Source organism: Narcine bancroftii, chromosome 5 (assembly GCF_036971445.1).
Source record: "Narcine bancroftii isolate sNarBan1 chromosome 5, sNarBan1.hap1, whole genome shotgun sequence".
Taxonomy (NCBI): domain Eukaryota; kingdom Metazoa; phylum Chordata; class Chondrichthyes; order Torpediniformes; family Narcinidae; genus Narcine; species Narcine bancroftii.
In genome coordinates, this window is record NC_091473.1 from 200,913,647 (window position 1) to 200,933,938 (window position 20,292).

Genomic DNA, 20,292 nt, shown 5'->3' on the forward strand with positions numbered 1-20,292 from the left:
TGTGAGTAATTTAATTTAAATAAGTTTTTTAACTCTGGTTCCACATGAAAATCCAAATATTTTATTCCAGCATCTGGCCACTGAACTCAATGACTCTTGCATTGTGCAGAATCCCCATTTATGACTTACTTTCTGAGTTTATAATTTTACTCCAATGTCATTGAATTGTTCAACTTGTGTCTTTTCATGTTTTTTATATATTTTTCCCTTCGTTTTTCTTTTAATGCTAATCATATGTAGCACATGGCAGCGCGATCAGGAAGGGGACGGAGATTTCTCATTTTGATTCGGTTCCTTTTAATAATTTTTTCCTTCTATCTTTTTTTTCCTTTTTTACTAGTTTCTCTTAAAATATATGATCCGGATTGTGAATTATGTTTTAAAATTTATGTTTGATTTTGATGTGATGGATGTTTATTTAATTATGTGGTACTATTCACATCATCTCAATGTATTATTATTATAAACTCTTGATTAAAATCAACATAAATATTTAAAAAGAAAACAAAAACCCTCGAGTTTTCTCTTGTCCTGAGCATTGGCATCTCTGTACCAGACAGAACGTTCTCCACAGTTCACCTGTATAAGAGTTTGAGACTCTTCAGTGACAAATCGAATCTCGGCAAAAACCTCGAAGTATTGCCGCTGGCGAGTCTTCTTCATGATGGCATTGACATGGAGGGTCCAGGACAGATCCTTATTGATGTTGACACCCAGGTATTTTAAGTTCATGACTCTCTCCATGTCTGAGCCCTAGACGTGGACTGGATTGAGTTCTTTTGACTTCCTCCTGAAGTGGAGCCTTGTTGAACGTGTTTAAGACACAGATGGATGGATTTTTAACAGATTGGGGAATTAAGGGTTATCCAGAACAGGTGGGTAAGTGGAGTTCAGACCATGGCCAGATCAGCAGTGATCTTATTGACTGGCAGAGCAGGCTCAAGGGGTCAGGTGCCAACTCCTGCTCCTGTTTCTTACCTTGAGGTGAACAGCACAGCCGTCTAGAAGTGGAAGCTCAGTGAACACAGAGAGGAGAAAGGAACAGGAGAGAATCCCAGCAGGCTGTGGAGGGTGGGGGCTGGTATAGAGCAGAAACACTGACAGGAGGGAGATACCAGGATGCTCCCAGTGTGGGACCAGATGGACCGAATGGCCTTGTCTTTGTTCTCTACATCGAGTGTATGACAGAGATATAAGGGGATGAGACAGTTTTCAAACACAGCTGCTTTATTCAGTTTAGATCCAGGAAATAAAATTCAATTCCTGTAATTGGGTGGCATGGTAACAAAACATTATTACAGCAACAACAACTCAGGTTCGAATCCAGTCCTGTCTGTAAGGAATATGTAATTCCCCCCAATCATTGGTAGGTTAATTGGACAGCACAGGTTTCATGGGCCAGAGACCCTTAAACGGGACGTATTTTTAAAAAAAAATATTTAATCGGTCACTAACATTGACAGAGAGAATCCATTCCACCTCCACTTCCCACTGCCTTGGAAAAGCAACCAACATATTAAAAGACTCATCCCTCCCCACACATTCCCTCTACCCTCCTACCTATGGAGAAGTGTGAGATCACACCCCACCAAATTCAAGGACAGTTCTTTCCCCATGTTATCAGACTCTTGAATGATCCTAACCCTTGAAAAATAATGCTGTTTTTGCCTTGTACCAACTGATCCGTCCCTGGAACTCTGCACTCCTGCACTGTGACTTATTTGCTGGTCTAAGTATGGGATGTTCCACTGGACTGGTCCAAAAAAAATTTCCCCACTGCACATTTGTACATGTGATAGTAAACTTGAACCTGAAAACAAATTGTAAATTGACAACAAAACCAAGACCTGTTTTGATTTGTTGTCTCAATAGCCACAAGACTCCAGTCCCTCCTGGTGTTTGAGTGAGTGAACATTCTGTGTGAACTCACTGGTGTTTCACCAGGCTGACTGGGTGAACTTCTTCCTGCACTCGGAGCAGATAAATGGCCTCTTCCTGGTGTGGGCATGCTGGTTGGTCAGCAGGTTGGAGGACTTGGTGAACCCTTTCCCGCACTTGGGCCAAATGAATGGGCACTCACTGGTGGGTTAGCACCTGGGAGGAATGGGTGAAACCTTTCCCTCAGTTAGAGCAAGTGAATGGCCTCTCCCCAGTGTGGAACAGCTGGTAGGAGGACTGGTCGAATTCCTTTCTGCGCTCGACTGGTGGTCCAGCAGGTGGGAGGACCGGGCAAATCCCTTTCCACACTGGGGGCAGATGAACTGCCTCTCCCTGGTATGGACACGTTGGAGGGTCAGCAAATGGGTGGAGTGGTTGAAGCCCTTTCTGCACTCGGCCTGTCGGTGCTGTGAATCTTCTGGATGTTCTGTAGGAGGAAGATCTGGGTGAAGCTCTTGCCACACTTGGGGCAGACAAACGGCCTGTCGCTGCTGTGAATGTTTTGGTGGGTCCATAGGCTGGATATTTGGGCACCGCACTTGGGACAGTCGAACGGCTTTTCCAGTCAGGACCCGCTGGTGGGCCTGCAGATTGGTGTTCTGGGCAAACCCCTTCCTGCAAATAGGGCAGGTGAAGGGCCTCTCCCCAGTGTGGACCCGTCGGTGTGCCTTAAGGTTGGAACTGTTGGTGAATGCCTTCTTACACTCGGGACAGGCAAACGGCTTTTCCCCAGTGTGGATCCGCTGGTGGGTCCGCAGGTTGGTGCTCTGGGCAAACCCCTTCCCGCAATCAGGGCAAGTGAAAGGCCTCTCCCCGGTGTGGACCCGTCGGTGTGCCTTAAGGTTGGAACTGTTGGTGAAGGCCTTCTTACATTCGGGGCAGGCGAATGGCTTTTCCCTGGTGTGGACCCACTGGTGGGTCCGCAGGTCAGTGCTATGGGCAAACCCCTTCCCGCAATCAGGGCAGGTGAAGGGTCTCTCCCCGGTGTGGACCCGCAGGTGTCTCTCAAGGTTGGACAAAGTGGTGTAGGCTTTCTCGCACTCAGGGCAGGCGTAGGGCTTTTCCCCAGTGTGGACCAGCTGGTGTACCTCAAGAGTGGATCTCTGGGTGAAGGACTTCTTGCACTCAGGGCAGGTGAACGGCTTTTCCCCGGTGTGGACCCGCTGGTGGGTCAGTAGGTTGGTGATATGGGCAAACCCCTTCCCGCAATCGGGGCAGGTGAAGGGCTTCTCCCCGGTGTGGACACGTTGATGTCTCGTTAAGTTACGAAGACTTTTAAAGTTCTTCCCGCAGTCGGAGCACCGAAACGGGTTCATCGCTGTGGGGACCAGAGGAGTCCTGCCCGGGCCCACAGCGCGTACTCAGCCCGATGGAGGGTCCCGGAGAGCTGGGCCGCGGGTTAAATCAACATCGAGGCTGGGACTACGGCCGGGACCCGGGGAGAAGCGTCCTCTAGCCAGGCGTTGCAAGTTCCGGGACCCGGTGCTGTGCTCTGCTCCCGGCGCTAAATTAACTTCCGTCACGGACAAACGCCAGTCAGGGAAACGTGCATTGCTAATGTCGGTTATGTATTCATGTGTTTCAGCCCCGCATCTTTGGGCTGTCCAACGTGATGACGTCACCAGTGGGACGACCTTGTCCCGCCTTCCTAAAAGGGGCGGAGCTCCGTCATCTGCCTGGACATGGTGAACATGAGCTTCCTCATTGAACAGGATTAAAACAACGTGAGTGAAGATCCGTCATTGATCTGAGTTCTCATCCAATGTGGAGTTAAGGCTGTTGGAAAGGTTCCCATTTATTGCTTCCACACTGGAGATTAATGCTCCCCTCGGGCCCGGGCGCTGCTGTCGCTGTGCGGAAGGTGGGGCGACAGGGAGCTCAACCGGATCGGGGAGAGGAGACGCGGGTCCATTTTAAAAGGAGCTCATCCACTGAAGCCGCGGGAACATGATGGAGGGAGGGAGGGAGCGCGGAAATCGGATTCCATCGCCAACATCTCCAGCTGTGTCCGAACCAACGTTTGAGCAGGATGATGCTAAACCCTTTTTCTCAATCTGCTCTCTCCTTATTGTCCATCACTGAGCCCAGAGCCCGCCCGCCCGACACTCACTGAGCGCAGCTTCACCGCTCACTTTCGGCACCGTTTGCCTGTGAAAACCCTCAACATGAACTCTGACCGTCTGTTCTCCCCATTTCGGGCCAGTTTTATCCCACATTCCCGTTTCGCTTCTTTATTTATCCCCCTCACCCTTCGCTACTTTATTCCCCCCTTGTTCCCGCTTCCAATGAACACTTCGTTACCCCGCGGGCAGATTCGACTTGGATAGGGTTCTGGGAAGCTGCTGAGCGCATGCGCAATGACGGCCCGAATCCTTCCCGCTTCTCCTCCTCACGTGACGGCGTCCTCGGTCCAGGCGTGTGTGTGCTGACGTCACAGGGCCCGTGAGCATCTCTGAGCGCCGTTCCTTCAGCAACGGGTCGGTCAATGGAGGAGGCGAGACGTCGCGGGCGTGTCCTGAGTAGTGCAGGAATTCCCTGTCACCATCAGGGAGGGGGGTGGGGGGGGTGGGGTGGGAACAGGGAGAAGGGTCCCTGACAACGCCATGGGCAGTGAATGAGTCCGGCTGCAGCCGCTGACTCCCGGCCACACAGATGGGTGGGGGCACCAGTCGCACTGACGGGAGAAGGGAGACGGGGGCAGACAGGGTCTCATACAGTAGGGGCAGGGACAGGGACAGGGTCCCCACCACAGGGCGGGCCAGCTCTCTGGGGGAGGGGCAAGAGGCCCCTATCACCGTCCCCGTCTCACACACGGACACCCGGGGTATCCTGTTGGGCGGAGATCCCTTCTCAGGGGAAAATGCAGCCTCAGCTGGGTCCGTGGCCCCACCACTGGGGCTGCTGTGAGGCTGGGTGGCGCTCTGTCCTGGTGCCCAGGGATTGGGGTCCGGAGCACAGACACGCATTTGTGTGAGGGGGGATCCAGGACAAGGAGATGCCTCCTTGGTGCCAGTGTCACGGATGTTTCACAGCAAGTTCAGGGTCCAGTATCCTGGACAGGGAGAAGGAGCAGCCGGAGTTGGTGGTACTGATGACATTGGCAGGAAGAGAGATGAGATCTTGCAGGTAGAGTTTACAGCATCCAAAATTAGAAATGCAGTGTTGTCATCTCAGGATGTCCTGAACCAGTGATGTAGTGAGGGGAGAAATTGGAAAACCTTCCAGTCAAACATGTGACTCAGGAGCTGGTGCAGGTGTGATGGCTTCACATACATGGACCACGGGGCTCTCTTCCACAGTTGGTGGGATGTTACAAAATGGGCAGATCAGTGTTATCCTTTGAACCAACGATATGGCAACATAAACAAGATGAGGTTCTTCAAAGAAAGATTGGAGACTTTGGTAGGAAATTAAAATACTGTGAGTTTTCAGATCCAAGGTTTACTCCATGTGCCACGAAGCATGGAATTGAAAGACAATGTAATTAATTCTGTGGCTGATGTGGTGGGGGCAGGTGGGCCTGAAGTGGAGGAGCACCCAGATCATGTCGGAGATGAGCTGGTGCTGGGCTGGCAGGGGGTTTGACCCAAAACAGTCGTCTTGCAGATGGGAACGCTGTGGCTGATAAACAGATTAAAGGATGCAGGTTGAGTGGACAGGAGAGGCAGAGGCGTCAGGAATCGGTGCTGAGTACACAGTATACATTAGCGATCTGGAAGAGTGTGGTGTATCGGTTTGCTCTTTGCACTAAATTGAGTGGAAAAGCAAATTGTTCAAAGGAACCAGAGGGGCTCTAGAGAGATGTAGGTTGATTAAGTGAGTGGGCAAGGGTCTGGCAGATGAACTACAATGTTGGTAAATGTGAAGTTATCCATTTTGGAAGGAAAAATGGAAGATCAGATTATTATTTAAATAGTAAGTGATTGCAGCATGCAACCGTGAGAGAGACTTGGGAGTGCTTGTGCATAAATTACAAAAGGTTTGTTTGCAGGTGTAGCAGGAAATCAGGAAGACAAATGATCTAGAGCAGGGGTGTCAAACTCAAATTCACGGAGGGCCAAAATTAAAAACTTGGACTAAGTTGAGGGCCGAACTAAATATTTATTGAAAATTTTCAACAACATCTGCATGTTTTCTCTTCTTTCAACATATGTAATGTTAAACTTTAGGATATAACTTTAGGAGGATAATGTTACAGGTCAGGAGTAGGTAGCTCAAGTTCACCCTTTGCTTGACCTGAGGGAAACATATTTGGTCCCTGTGGAGATGTAGTCAGCATTCACAGGCTGTGTCCATTTTGGCCTGCATCAGGACTCAGCATTTCCTGCTCACTCCTCAGGCTCTAGGCCTCTATTCACCCTCGACCCACCATCCCTCTGCTCACCCCTCACTCCACTCGCTCTGCCTCTACCCACCCCATCCTATACACGCCCCTCTACTGCCTCTCCCCTCAACCTGTTCCTCCCTCTACCCGTCTCTCACCCTCTAATCACCCCTCCCCTACTCCCCTGCCCCTCCCCTTTTACCTCTTCGCTATCCACCCCTCCTTCTACTCATCCCTCCCTCTAACTGCCCCTCGCTCCACCATAACTTCCCCTGCCCATTACTCCTCACCTACACCCTCTGCCCACCCCTGCTTACCCACCCACTCAGGCCCAGCGCGCTGCCAATCAGCCTTTGCGGACAGCCACCATCTCTCTTCACGTGCAGGGCCGAACCAGCCATCCCTGGGGTCCGCGCAGGTGCAAGCGCTGAAGGCCGTGGCGACCGGGAGAAGTGCGCTCGCGCTGTGGAAGGGCCATCCGGTGCCAGTCGCATGGGGCTCGCGCTGCCCCGGGGCCGTGCGCAGCCTGCCATGTCTGTCGCGCCGACAGGAAATCATAGGTGCTCACCAATCCGCCGCACCACTTGACAGGTGAGAGAAGTGAGTGGTTGTGCGGGGAGCCTTCCAACTGGCTTGCCGGCTGATGACATCGACAGACTTCTCGTGTTACAATGGGGAAGGATGTGCAATGAAGGGGGAGGATGGTGGGGGTGACATTACCAAAAAAACAGCATCGGCTCTCGCTGCAGGGCGGGCCACCTCTAATACATTTTTGAAATGATCTTGCGGGCCAAATATAATTATTTCGCGGGCCAGAGTTTGACATGTGTGATCTAGAGGGATTGAATTAAGGAGCAGGGAGGTTATGCTGCAACTGAACAAGGTGCAGGTGAGGCCGTATCTGGAGAATTGTGTGCAGGTCTGGTCTCCTGACATGAGCAAGGATTTACTGGTGCTCAGACGAAGTTCACCAGTTCATTCTAGAGTAAGGGGGTTAGTCTCAGGAGATATTGCTGGAATTTAGAAGAATGAGGGGTTCTTCTAGAAATGTGTAAAAAATTATGAAAGTAATTTAAAATTAAATAAGATTGAGGTGGGGGAAGCCTAGATTTTGGATGGAGATGAGGAGGAACTGGTATTCCCAGAGGGTGGTTAATCTATGGAATTCTCTGCCCATTGAAACAGTGGAGGTGACCTCAGTAAATATATTTAGACAAGGTTGGATCGATGTTCACAAACAGTAAAAGTCCTCAAATCTAGGCTGCTCAGGATTGGGTCAGTCTGGATTTTCCTGATTCTTGTGCAGAACTGGTTAAATACAAATTTAAGGAGAATAAACAGGTAAATTTTAAAATTTAATAAAAAAGCAGTTTTAATATAAAATACAAAGTAACAAAAAATTGATATTTTGTTTTGCATGTCCAAGACTTCTGCATGGTCATTTGTTGCCTCTGGGCTTCTGTGGCACTTACACATTCACGCGGGTGATCTCGAATGATCCAGATTTAAGCTGAGAGTTTCCAAGAAGTCCAGATCTTTGGACTCTGGACTAGCAGGATGAAGGGACGTGGGAAAAAGATAGGTCTTTGTAGATGAGCCATGATCTTGTTGAATGGTGGAAGTGGCTCGACGGGCCGCATGGCCTACTCTTGCTCCTATTTCTTATCTTCTCCTGCTTCTCTCTCTTCTCACTGCCTGAGCAACTGAAGATTTCCAGCAGTTTCTGTCTTTATTTGGGATTTCCAATATCTGCAGTGTTTTCTTTCTGCCTGAAAATTGGAGCCTGAGGTGAAGGCCTGAACTGAAGTGGGGTCAGTCTGTACTTGCTGAAGTTGAGAAGGATTGGAGGTGATCTGATTGGTGTCTCTTGTGGTTTGCAGATTGATGTGGAGATGGAGAAGGCAGTGATTGCATCAAACGAGCTGGTCCTTCCTCTCTGCCATTCCCATGTGGGTTTGTGACCTGACTTGTGGGCCTGACTGTTCATCTACTGTGGACCTCGGTGTTTTTTCTCTTCCTGCCTGTTAGGCAGTGAACAGTGAGTGTTTGTCAGAATCAGGTTTCTTGTCATGAGCATGTGTCACAAAATTTATTGTTATACAGAGCAGTATTGCACATTCTAGGTGTAAAATTCATTTAAATTAGGGTTCTCTAAATATAACTTTAGAACCAAAGAACATACAGCACATAAGATGGGGTGTTTAGCCCATCTCGTTTTTGCCAAACTATAATCAGCCCAGTTTCACTGACCTGCACCCAGTCCATATCCCTCTATTCCTTTCCCATCCACACATATCCAAATTTTTCTTAATATTTGAATAACCCCACATTTATCACTTCAGCTGGTAGCTCATTCTGAACTCCCACTATTCTCTGTGTGAACATTTCACTCCAGTGTTCCCTCTAAAATGTTCCCATTTCACCACTAACCCATATCCTCTGGTTTGTATCTCATCTCACCACAGTAGAAAAATCATACTCCCATTTACTCTGTCTATACCAGGGGTGGCTAACCTTTTAATTTTATATTTTTAATTTAGACATACAGCACAGTAACAGGCCATTTTGGCCTATGTGTCCATGGTGCCCAATTAATCTACACTCCTGGTAGATTAATGTACATACATGTGACCTGAAATGGCCTGTTACTGTGCTGTGTGTCTAAATAACATAACATAACAATTACAGCACGGAAACAGGCCATTAGGCCCTTCTAGTCCGCACCGAACCAAACACCCCTTTCTAATCCCACCTCCCTGCATAATGCCCATAACCCTCCATCTTCCTCTCATCCATATACCTGTCCAACCTTTTCTTAAATAATACAATTGACTCCGCCGCCACTATTTCTCCCGGAAGATCATTCCACACAGCTACCACTCTCTGAGTAAAGAAGTTCCCCCTCATGTTACCTCTAAACCTCTGCCCCTTAATTCTTAACTCATGTCCTCTTGTTTTAAACTTTCCTCCTCTTAACGGAAATAGTCTATCCACATCCATTCTGTCTATCCCTTTCATAATCTTAAATACTTCTATCAAATCCCCTCTCAACCTTCTACGCTCCAAAGAATAAAGACCCAATCTGTCCAATCTCTCCCCATACTCCAGATGCTTAAACCCAGGCAACATTCTGGTAAACCTTCTCTGCACTCTCTCCACTCTGTTTATATCCTTCCTATAATTAGGCGACCAGAACTGCACACAGAACTCCAAATTAGGCCGCACCAACGTCTTATACAATCTCAACATCACCTCCCAACTCCTATATTCCATGCAATTTTTAAAGATTAAAAATTAAAAGGTTGGCTACCCCTGGTCTATACCTTTCATAATTCTGTCAGATTCTATCAAATCTCCCCTCATTCTTCTACACTGCAGGGAATAATCTCAACCTGTTTAACCTTCCCCTGTAGCTCAGTTCTTAAGGTCCCATCAACATCGATATTCCCAGATCCATGTTCTACCACACACCTCACTGCCCTACCATTTACCATGTATGTCCTAAATTGGTTTGTCATTTCAAAATGCAACACCTCACACTTGTCTGCATTAAATTCCATCTGCCATTTTTCCGTCCATATTTCCAGTTGATCCAGTACCCCCTGAAATCTTTGAAAACCTTAGTCACTCTCCACATCGCCTCCAATCCCTGTTTCATCTGGAAAGTTGCTGATCGTATTTACCACATTACCATCCAGATCATTGATAGAGGTGACAAACAACATTGGTCCCAGCACTGATCCCTGAGACACACCACTAGTCACAGTCCTCCCGTCTGAGAAGCAATCATCCATCATCTCTGGCTTCTTCTGTCCAGTCATTGTCAAATCCAGTTCACTACTTCACCTTGAATTCCTAACTTCTGAATTTTCCTGATGAATCTCCCATGTGGGACCTTGTCCTAAAGTCCATGTAGACAACATCCATAGCCTTTCCTTCATCAATTTTCCTGGTAACCTTGAAAAACTTAAATATTAGTTAAACATGACCTACCATGCACAAAAGCACATTGACTCTTCCTAATCAGTTTCTGACATCCAAGAAATTGTATATCTGATCTCTTAGAACACGTTCCAAAAATTTACCTACTATTGGCGTCGGGCTCACTGGCCTATAATTTCCAGGGTTACTTTTAGAGATTGTTTTAAACGAGGGTAAAATGTGAGCTCCCCTCCAATCCTCCAGCACCATACCTGTGGCTGAGAACATTTTATGTATAATTAGACTCCGACCTACGATGTCGTGACTTATGATATTTTGAAGTTAAGATAATCAGAATCCGTTTTGAATAAAGATAAGCCGGGGTTGACCTGCATCAACATAGTTGAAATGTTTCTGTCCAATCAGCGCATGCAGATCATTTCCCACTGTCATCACCCCACCCCCCCATGTCATCATTTTGGTACTCCTAGTGACCTCAAGGAAACTGCTTTATCGGATCCAATGCTGTTTTAACAAAAAGGTGCTGTGGAACACATGCATATTGCTGTTGCTTGTGATAATTTCACCTTATGATGCATGGAACCAAATCCCATGTAAATTGCCCCCACAATTTCTACAGTAGCCACACACAAGGTCCGAGGGAATATGTTGTCAGGTCCTGGGGATTGATCCACTCTGATTTGCTTTAAGGAAGCAAGCACTTCCTCCTCTTTAATCTGTATAGGTTCCATGACCACACTGCTTATTTTCATAACTTCCCACGATTCTGAACCCGTTTCTGAGTGAATACTGATGGGCCTTTCTCCAATTTAGAATTCCAACCTGAGGTCCAAACCTATTTTTTTCCATAATTAACGAAACTAATGACATTATGATCACTGGACCCAAAATGTTCCCCTACACATACTTACGTCACCTGTTCTGTCTTGTTCCCTAATAGGAGATCCAGTATTGATTTCTCTATAGTTGGTACCTCTAAATATTGATTTAGAAAACCTTCCTGAATAAATTTGACAAACTGAAAGCCATCCAGCCTTTTACAGTATGGGAGTCCCAGTCAATATTAAATGTCCAACTATCACAACCTTGTGTCCTGCAGCTGTCTGCTATCTCCCTACAGATTTGCCCCTCTAATTTTCGCTAAATATTGGGTGGTCTATAATACAACCCCTTGATGTTGGTACCATGTAAATGATCCGGACTGCACTCTCCAACCTGCATGGACTTGTCCGCTATTTCTTTCCCACGGATCAGGTCCACTCAGTCATCGCAAACTTATGAAGCAAAGAAATGGCCTCATTTATTCAATGTTTTCGGCACTTGCCAGAGTTTTTGGTTTTTATTTTGCATGAAACATGAAGAACAATAAAAAGTGCAAGAACAGGACAATAATAAAAGAGTTTGCAAGCACATGAAGAAAGGACGATTGACGACTTTTTATCAAACTCCTCACAATGTGCAAGTGTGGGATCATCTCAGATCCGTCCAGCTTGAGGAGGAAAGAGGATGAAGCAACTCATTCGACCCATCTGTCTGGATGAAGCTGTGACCGTTCCGTGGCGGAGTAGAGTTATGGTGCCTCTGGGATGCGGGGGAGTGGTACTGGCGGTTCGGTAACTGGTGGGCGAAACCCCAGTTCACCTCCTTCCAACCACCCCACCCCCCCACTTCACTTACTTGTCCAACAGTTTGTTGGCTGGATCAGTGGAATTTTTCCAGACTTCGTGAACTTCAGGACAAATCGGTGCGTTGAGGTGGTTAATTTAATTGTGGAATAAAACCGGGAGGGGGAACGACTTTTAACTGGGTGTAGTTGCAACGCTCGTGTGTTTTCAATGGAAGATTCCGCTGTTGAAATTGAAGCTGATCCCCGCTCTCATCAGAGGACGAGTCTGTGTCGATGTGGAGCAGGTTTGGGGAATAAGCCCATCAATTTCGAGGATTTGAGCCGAGCCCATATTGGGTTCCCAACAGCCTTTCCCGCTGTTCTCAGCTTCCCCGCCCCTTCGGGCTGGTTTCGGGACATTGCTGTTCATGTTGGAGAGAATGGGCTGAATTAATTCGAAATGCCCGCTCCCGGGGGCGTGGCAAGATGGCGTAAGGATCAGACATGCCTTCCAGTCCTCTCCTGACTCTATCTTATTGTTTTGTCTAGAAATGCCTGTTAAAATTCTTTAAAAGTTTAGATAATTTCAGTGCTGTAATTTAACTTATGATGGTACAATTGGTGGAAAAGAGCAAAAAAAAACGACAACAGATCATCAAAAAACTACATTTTCCAAAAGTTCAAGTTTTGGAGCCTACCTACAGGAAAGACACCGGGACTCAGCGTGAAATGGAGAGGTACAGTGTTCGGATGTAAAGCTCTATGTTACATCGGTAGAGCCCCCTAAAGAGGGTGCCAAACAACCTTTAGAACAAAGGGTCAAAGGCATTTGTCAACTGTAGAGGTGGCGTTGCAAACTGCATCTCTTGAGATAGAAAAACCTATACAACTTGATGTACTGGGAGAACTTAATACATTATGGACTGGGGAAAACCCCGGCCAGCGTCCTCCAGTCATTGCTGGAGAGGCTGTGGCTGGGGTTTCCACACACAGTCATACTACAAGGAAGGCAACCAGAATGAAGGAAGGAACAGAAGATCCTTTGGTTATGCAGAAGAAGCAGGAATCTGTTGAGCCAAAATCTCTTCCAATTGAAAAGATTTTTGTGAATCTTGAATCTAAATTATCTTATACAATGCAGGGATTATCCAAGATTATGACTGAACTTGGTACTAGGTTTAATACCCTGGTGAAAATACATTCTCAACAGATGGCTGAGTTTGGAGCTTTTAAGCTTGAAGTGAGAGATAAATTTAATTCGTGTGAAGAAGATATAGACGAAATACGGGATCAAGTTTTTGATGTGACCAAAATGGTCGAAGACTTACAAACTCAAAATAAAAATTTGGTGAAAAAGATTGATTATTTGGAAAACCAGTCCAGATGGAACAATATAAAGATTATTGGTTTGCCGGAAGGTATGGAGGGACCAGACCCAAGAAAATTTTTTACTGAATGGATTCCGCAGGTGCTGGTTCAAGAACATTTCCCGGAAGGTATAATACTGGAACGTGCTCACAGAGCCTTGCATAGAAGACCTATTTCAGATCAAAGTCCAAGACCTGTTTTGGTTCATTGCTTGAATTATTATGACAGAGAAATAATTTTATGAGTGGCTATTAGAAATGCACAACAGAGAAAATCACCCTTGATGATTCAAAATAATCGAGTTTTCTTCTATGCGGATTTGAGTCAAGAAGTTATGTTCCAACGACGGGAATTCAATCCTGCTAAAGAGTTGTGGTGGAAGAAAGGTTACAAGGCAACCTTTAGATATCCAGCAGTTTTGAAGGTTTTCCAAGATGATTGCCAACCAAAGTTCTTTGATTCTCCAAAGGAAGCTATAGCATTTGCTCAAGAGCTGCCAATTACTCAGTTTCAACAGAGACATAGTCCGCCGCGATCTCTAAGGAGACAAGAGATGGAAGAAAAGAGCCGTGCTCCAAGAAGAAATGGTTGTAATGGTGACTCGGCAGTTGGAGCTGATTAAAAGAAGAGTTGTCCTTTTTTTTTCTAATGTTTTTTTTTAAAAAAGGGATATTAAATAATGATGATGTTAGTTTAAGATGAAGTGAGAGTTGGGGGAAAGAACTGGATAGGCACTATTTCCTGAAAGTCATCTGCTATGTGTGAGTTATCTCACACCCATTTTTTTTTGGGAGTTACCGCATTGCGCGGTTTAGACGGGAGGGGGTATTTTTAACCTCCTACACTTTTTTTTTCCTTTTTTTTGTATTATTAGATTAAAGAGTGAAGGGGTTTTTTTTTGTTTAAATATAAAAAAAAAGCATAAGAAAGTATTTGATTGTTGAAAAAACTAAAAATTGATGTAGTTTTTTTGTAAAGTTTATTCAGTAGATAAGGAATATCTGAAATTTAAATGTGAATGGGATGGATAAGTTTTTTTATATTTTTTATTTAACTTTAAGGTGAAGGAGTGGTAATTCTGGTGTATATTATTTTGCTATTTTAGTTATAGAACGAAGGGAATAATGGTGAAAGTTATAAATTGAATTGTACAATTCTTAATGAGGCTTGAATTTTGTTTGTGGTTTATGCTCCATTTGTTGAAGATATAGATGTGTTTTTATTATTTGGATATCTGAATTTTAACGTAATGATTGGGGATATTTAAATGTGGTATTGGAGCTTTTATTGGATAACTATTCAAGAGTAAAAGGGAAAAATGGTGGAAGAGTACTAAAATTGAATTGTACAATGCTTAAAGAGGTTTGAATTTTGTTTTAAGATTGGTTTATGTGATTAATATGATGATAGATGTGAAGTTAGTTGATATTTGGTGAGGGTTTATCTCTATAGAGAAAGTTTTTTTTTTCATCTTTTTTTTCATGCTACAATTTTTTTTAAAGAATTGATTATTGTTTAAGAATTTTTGATAATGTTACTAACTTTACTAATTTTTTATATTAAGTTTGAGTTAAATATATGTTTCATCTTAACTCCGTTTGTTAAATATATGCATTTAAGTTTGATTTAAATATGTTTTTTAAGTCTGATATCTTAGTATTAATTACTTTTCTTTTGTTAGTATTTTAATCGGTTATGTTTTTGTTTTTTTGTAAGTGGGTTTTTTTCTCACATATTATTAACTTTATTAATTCTTCACTCTTTATTTGGGGGGAAAGGGGGGGTTGGACTAATTTGAGTTGGGTTATTAATGTGTAATAATTATTGGGGAGGGTATAGTTTATTTAGATTACTGATACTGTATTGTAATTTTATTAACCAATTTTCCCTTGCAACCGCTGCAATCGTGTCTGCCTGTCCCGCATCGGACTTGTCAGCCACAAACGAGCCTGCAGCTGACGTGGACTTCTTACCCCCTCCATAAATCTTCGTCCGCGAAGCCAAGCCAAAGAAAAAAAAGAAGAAAGAATCCTATATGTTATTCATGTTATAAAATCTTAAATAAAGTTTTAAAAAAAAAGAAATGCCCGCTAACCTCCCCGCACCCTCACCCTCTCTTTCACGCTGCTCTTCTCCGTGGGCGCTGCCCGAGCCACAATCCCCCTCCAGCGTTTCCCCATCCGCCAGCCTGTACATGTCTCCCTCCCTGCCCACCCATTGACCCCTCACCTTGACCCAAGCCCCATCGGCCGCTCCGCTCCGACCTCCCGTGACGAGCTGACCCGGACGCCCCCGTCCGCTGCCAGTGGAAGCGCAGAGGATCCTCAACGCAAGGGAAGACCCTTCGGCCTGCTACATTCCTCCTGTCTAAAGACCACGTTCTGCACGGCATATTCTTCTCGTTTTTAAGCCCATTTTTCTGGCTGGTCCAGATCTCATTTCAAGAGTTTATCTCACTCAACATTCTTCCACTTGCATACGACCTTAAATTATCCCTGACAACCCACAGAGCTCCTGTGACATCCTGTGCCATAGAATAGATGCTCTGTGGGTTGTCGGGGATTATTTAAGGTGGGAGTGAGTGGAAAAATAAAGGTTGAGAACCACTGATCTAAATAAATCGGACATGGATAAAGGTCCTGCCCCCACCAGCTCGTCCAGAAGCCAACAGTGGAACATCTTCCAACATCGTTCTCTTATGCACGCTGCTTCCACTGTCAACCCCCAACAGGGAAATAAATGTCATGGTGCCCAATAGGGAGGAAGGATGTGTCACCGAGTGCCATGAACCACCGGGTGCAGCGATGAGTGGACGTCGGCAACGTTGGGAATAGGGCCACTGAGTGCAGGACATTTTGGATGGTATGCTCATATAGTCAAACAATGTGGGACAGGCCCTTCAGCCCAACCAGTCACTGCAGCATGGTCTTCTGGGCTAATCCCACCTCCCTGCACCTGATCCATGTCCTTCCAAGGCACAACTGAAGGAGAAATTAATAATTAATGCTGTGTTCAGTGTTACCTGTTCGTATGTCTGCATCACGTCTCAGTCAGGCAGAATTTCTGAATATAACGTACCGTCAATCACTGAGCGTCGTTAGAGCCGGAAATGATGCATTTATATATTAACCTCAATATTTGATGAGCAATTTTGAAAGCATGATTTCTTTTTTTAAAGACATGCCATATAAAATTTAATACAGATTTGCTTCCAATTGAGTTTGGGGGGTGGGTGCTTTGAAAGGATTGAATTTGGGAAGGGGTGGTTCAAATGTTCTCTCTGGGATGTGACAGGTCACCCCACACTGGCCATTTCATTGCAAGTTTCCAACGCGAGGAAATGATACAACTTGGCAAAGAACTCGTCCCCTCTCGTAGAGAAATGAATGGGTGTGGCGACGCACATTTCTGTGACCATACCTGCCCCACTTGTATCGCCGCACTGGCGGCGCAACTGGAGGAAGATGGTGCATTCGGGGCTCATGGCTTAGGCCACAGCTCACGCCCTGGGTAACGTGATGACATCACTGCTGCGCAGGGCAGAATCCCGATGGCCTTAAAGGTGCGCGCGTGAAATTCAAATAAGCAGTTCAACTGAAACCCCACCAAGCTCTGGTCTGTTTCTGTGTTGTAGCAGGTGCTATATTGGTGACTGCGCAGAGCCCAGATGTTATCTGGTCTCAAAACATGCATTCGTTGGTAATCAGCGCTGTCTATGTGAAACTCCCTCCTCCCCCCCCCCCACCCCACTTTTGGACCCATTGGCCCCGCACATGGTTCGGTCAGGTGTAGGTGCAGTTTCATCTGACGCAGATCACTTTGGACTCCACCATGTTCTACCATGCTGTGAGAGCCCTGAATGAGGAAACTGGCCAGAGTGGATGACCTGATCCACGATCCTCCAGAGAATGGCAAGTATATCGCCCTCAAGGTCCTCCTTCTTGTTACCTTCGGTCTCTCCCGTCAGCAGCACATGGCCAGGCTGATGCACCTTGACGGCCTGGGGACAGAGCCCCGTCCACCTTAATGGATGAAATGCTCGTACTGACAGAAGGTCACAAACCCTGCCTGATGTTTGAGCAAGCCTTCCTCGAACAAATGCCATAAGACATCCAGCTCCTGCTAGTGAACGAGGACTTCTTGGACCCTAGGAAGGTCGCAGCCTGTGCCGATGTGTTGTGGTGAACCAAACGAGAAAATGAGGCCAACATTAACCATGTTGCTTGCCCTGGACCCAGCTGACCACAGCCCGCCCTGAGGCAAAAACTGGAGGAGCACCAAACTACCTGGTGTTTCTACACAATTCTGGGGAGCACAGGCCCACAAATGCCACCAACCCTGCTTGTACCAGGGAAATGACCGGGTCAGCCGCCGCTAATGGCTGGCCACACGAACAGCCTCTTGCAAATGGTGGACAAAACCAATGGATGCGTTTCCTGGTGGACACTGGAGCAGAGTTGAGCATGCTGCCCCCGACCGCCCTTGAATCCTGCATGAGAGCATGAGGCCCCACCCTGTGGGCAGTGAATGGCACCAACATAAAGACCTTTGACATACAGACCATTCAGGTGCACCTTGGGCCAGACAAATACTGCTGGAAGTTCCTACTGGCCACCATGAGAACTGCACTGTTAGGAGCCGACTTCCTCCGAGCACACAGCCTGTTGGTCGACCTGAAGTGCAAGAGGCTTGTACCTTCCAGACCCTCCAACTCATGGTGTTCAACATACAAGTCTTTATTACTAAATCTAAAGCTGAATTCACACTACAATATGCAAGCCCTTCCCAATTATACTTATCAACGCCTGGACTGGTCCCAACTGCCGAAGCGAGGCAACGACTACACACTTGTAGTAGGTTGTCGGGGCGCCGGTAGCAGCTTCTCTACCTCCCTCGACTGGGACTTTAGCTGGACTCTTGAAGTTCTTCTTGCTGAGAGATGTAGCCACCTCTTCCAGAGTCTCTCTCTTCAGCAGTGGGACCAGGGCTTGTATTACCCAAAAGTTGTTTACTTCAGATCTTATCTTTTTGAACAAATGGTTTATTATCTTCCTCTTGTTGAGAGATGTTGCCACCTCTTGGAGAGTCTCTCACTTCAGCAGTGGGACCATGGCTCTATCACCCCAAAAGTTGTTTACCTCAAATCCTATCTCTTTGAACAAATGGTTTATTATCTTCCTCTTGCTGAGAGATGTTGCCACCTCTTGGAGAGTCTCTCACTTCAGCAGTGGGACCATGGCTCATATCACCCCAAAAGTTGTTTACCTCAAATCCTCTCTCTTTGAACAAATGGTTTAATTATCTGTCTCCTGACAGTTTGCGACCAACAAATGTCAACTGCTCTGGGCCTCATAAGTGTAAATTAGATAATGTCTTCCTATTCAACTGCACCCTGGGCCCCATGTTGGGTGTTTACTAAATATGCATCCTGGGCTCATGGTGGAATTTAGATTATGTCTGCTGATTCTAAAAAAAACAGGCAAGTTCTCAGCCTTGCAGTAAAAGACACAGTTTAAATCTTTTAAACCATTTAACTTTTAAACTTTTAAAACAGTTTAAACCATTACAAGGGCAGTGCACAAACTTCCTGGTGAAACTCAGCAGGTCAAAGAGAATCTGGAGGAAGTAAAGGATCGTCTGAGGCCCAAAATGTTGGTTCCCCTCTATTTCCGACGATGCTTCTCCAGCAGGTTTGTGTCTCTCCATCTGGGTGGAACCGGAAATTGGCTTCTCTCAGACTGGTGGATCTGAGGAATTCTCTGCTGTTGGAATCTAGGGGTTAAAACATTATGAAAGAAATGATTAATTAATAATTTTATATTTACTGCATGGTTCAGGGAAAAAGAGGAATGTGATTAAGTGGCAATCACAGCATGGAGCAAAGTTGGCTGAGCAAAATTGTCTGCTCCCAAATACAGGGAGAGGAAATGCATAAAACGATTTAGGAGGAATGCTCAAACTGAAGGAGGTGGTGAGTAGCACAGGAGACACAGGCCAGACCAGAACAAAGAATGGCCTGCAAGAAACAAAGGGAATGAAAAACCAGTCGAGGAGGAAGATTAAGGCATGAGGAGGTGTTAAAGAGAACAGCAGAAATTGGCCAGACAGGAACAGAATGGTGATTAGAAATATCTGGGGATGAATTAATTTCTGATCAACACAACAGGATAGTCTGGCCTGGAGGATTAAGATGGGAGTGCTACACCCCAGATATCTGCAAAACAGGAGATGACTTGTGATAACCCTTATGCAAAAAGATCTAGCAAAGGAAGCCAACTTTTGTTCTGTATGATAAGGTTGAGCTATATAAACTGTAGAGACTAGACAGTAGAGGTCAGTCTTGGGGAATAGCTCACTGTGCAGGTGACCTATGAACTAACGACTGATCCAGAGCTCTGTTAAGTTTTATTCTTGTGCTGTGTAATAAATTGACTGTTGAACCGAATGCCTTCTATCACTTCACTCAAAGAACACGCTGGACTCAGACCACACATAGACTAAGTTAAGAGTAAGGTAAAGCCAGAGTCCGACAATTTGGTGACCCCGACGTGATGAAGATGGAGAAGTGACGGAAGAAAAAGATACGAAACACCGGTCGATTGTGGTGTGGTGATAACAACAAGTGACCATTCTACAAAGGGAGGTAAACAGACGCCTGTTTTAACGAAGTTCTGCTATTGGCAACGATAAATTGTGTGTTGTCACTACTCTGCAAAAGCCCTCGTTAAAGCCAAAGAATAAAACAAAAGGGGGTTGGAGTCCCCCTAGTAGAACGGGGTTGGAGTCCCCTGTAGTAGAAGGGGGTTGGAGTCCTCCTAGTAGAATGGGGTTGGAGTCCCCTGTAGTAAAAAGAGGGTTGGAGTCCTCCTAGTAGAACAGGGTTGGAGTCCCCTGTAGTAAAAAGGGGGTTGGAGTCCTCCTAGTAGAACGGGGTTGGAGTCCCCTCGTAGCGATCTCGAGAGATAGGTTTAGACACTTGGCCAATTAGAATAAGGTGTATTGTGATAGTTATTTGTTTCTATAGTGTGTCATAAGTATTTGATTAAGGATCGTGTACCATAGTAGTGTATAATAAGTATTTGTATAAGGTGTATTGTGTTATAGTTATTTGTTT

The 20,292-nt window shown here is 45.7% G+C and overlaps 1 protein-coding gene and 1 long non-coding RNA gene across 5 annotated transcripts in view; one reads left to right on the top strand and one right to left on the bottom strand.

Moving 5' to 3' along the window:
• Positions 1 to 1,209: 1,209 nt before the first annotated feature.
• LOC138764569 (zinc finger protein 585A-like) overlaps positions 1,210 to 20,292 on the bottom strand; it is a 57,465-nt gene continuing 38,382 nt past the window's right edge. The window contains exon 3 of one of the 2 annotated variants that reach the window (XM_069940682.1): positions 1,210 to 3,256. In XM_069940682.1, coding sequence (XP_069796783.1) covers positions 2,088 to 3,256 — 1,169 coding nt within the window. In that variant the 3' untranslated portion in view covers positions 1,210 to 2,087. Of the gene's footprint in view, positions 3,257 to 18,726; positions 18,951 to 20,292 lie in introns of those variants that run through there. The other variant, XR_011358187.1, reaches the window with a different exon arrangement.
• LOC138764570 (uncharacterized) lies at positions 3,557 to 15,243 on the top strand. Of its 3 annotated transcripts, none has more exons than XR_011358189.1 (3): positions 3,557 to 3,662; positions 8,143 to 8,300; positions 11,325 to 15,243. It is a non-coding gene; the product is annotated as an uncharacterized lncRNA (long non-coding RNA). The 3 variants fall into 3 exon arrangements; XR_011358190.1 differs by lacking the exon at positions 3,557 to 3,662 and adding an exon at positions 4,327 to 4,415; XR_011358191.1 differs by lacking the exon at positions 3,557 to 3,662 and adding an exon at positions 4,637 to 6,853.